A 1,485-nucleotide genomic window follows, 5' to 3' on the forward strand; every position below is an offset into this window, starting at 1 on the left:
GCAGACAGGCACGCATGGCTGACGAGGCAAGGTGCAACAGTAGTCACGTATGAGCAGAGAGAGAGAGAGAGTGTGTGTGTGTGTGTTTTGTGTGCGTGTGTGTTGTGTGTGTGCGTGTGTGTGGAATCACCTGTAGGAACGGGTTGCCGGAACAGTTTGCCCGGATGATGTTCATGCGATTGGCTGCTCCGCACATCTCGGTGGACGCCCCCGTGCATGGCTCGTTGCAGTCGGAGGAAGGCTGCACAAAAGTGTGTGTTGGGTGGGGGAGGGTGAATGCTGGTCGCGTACATGAGTGTGTGCACCACACACACACACACTTACACACACACATACACACACACACACACACACAGAGAGAGAGAGAGAGACACACACACACACACACACACACACACACACACACACACACACACACCGCCGAGACTGCGCGAGGGCATTCAGCTTGGGTGTTCGCAGAAGAAGCATTGGTAGCTGTACTCAACGGCACTTGAGTGAAGGTGTAGCAGAAGCGTGGCACACGCCTCACGCGTCATGGACGCCTGCGCCATGTTGCCAGCAAACGCAAACGTCTTGATTGTCAGCGCGGCGTGTGCAAGTGTGCGAGTGTGGGGGGGGGGAAGAGGTGTTGGTCAGTGAGAGCAGCGATGGGACGAGGGAATAAGCACGCAACTCGTTTCACAAACACACACTCACACCTTGATCTTGGAGGTTGGTGCATCGGACTTGAGCTTGGACGACGCTCACAGCCACGGCCACCAACCACAGCAGTGCTGTCACGCATCTTCCTTCTTGTCTTCTTCCCCACAAAACACAAACACAAACACAATTGTGCCGAGTCAGCACTTTCTGCTTTGTTGATGAAAGGGGTTCACTGCTGTGTGATGGAAGGCACACGCACACGCACGCACAGGCAGACGCACAGACGTGCACATGCACACACACGCAGGGGCGAACGGCTTGACAAGGAGCAGTGCTCTGCGTGGAGGAACGAAAGGGAAGGGGGTAACAACTGCTGTGCTGCTTGCGACCGGGACAAAAGCACGACAAGTGCATGGCAAGCAAGCCAGCCAGCAGGCAGTGAACAACCACAAGCAGGTCTCCTTCTTGGGCCCGTTTGCATACATGCGTGACACAAGCCACAAAACACAGTCGGTCAGCCCACCGTCCGGCAACAGCATCCAAGATGCACTCGGCAGGGCACTGGCAACTGCGATTGGGGTTTGGTGGCGTCGTCATCAACAACGGCCTCATCCACGGCATCCCTCCCTTTGATACAACTCCCGCCACCTCTGTGCCCATCATCAGCCCATCAACAACAGCAACAGCAGTGACAATAGCAACAGCAGTGACAGCAGCAGTGGTTGACACGACCACCATTAACAGTCTGCAAACCGATTGAGCCAAGTGGCACTGCAGACGGTGTGCGTGCTGGCTCACAACAACCCTCCTCTATGGTGTGACCACTGATCGCAGCACGAACCA

General features: G+C 55.8%; 1 protein-coding gene across 1 annotated transcript; it reads left to right on the forward strand.

Moving 5' to 3' along the window:
* Positions 1 to 534: 534 nt before the first annotated feature.
* Positions 535 to 1,446, forward strand: PTSG_10937 (uncharacterized protein; the record flags this gene model as incomplete). The annotated part of the gene is made up of 2 exons (XM_004988267.1): positions 535 to 598; positions 1,179 to 1,446. The coding sequence occupies 2 exons, from the start codon at positions 535 to 537 to the stop codon at positions 1,400 to 1,402; spliced, it is 288 nt and encodes a 95-aa protein (XP_004988324.1). The 3' UTR covers positions 1,403 to 1,446.
* Between the last annotated feature and the right edge of the window lie 39 nt (positions 1,447 to 1,485).

This window comes from Salpingoeca rosetta, assembly GCF_000188695.1.
Source record: "Salpingoeca rosetta unplaced genomic scaffold supercont1.37, whole genome shotgun sequence".
Taxonomy (NCBI): Eukaryota; class Choanoflagellata; order Craspedida; family Salpingoecidae; genus Salpingoeca; species Salpingoeca rosetta.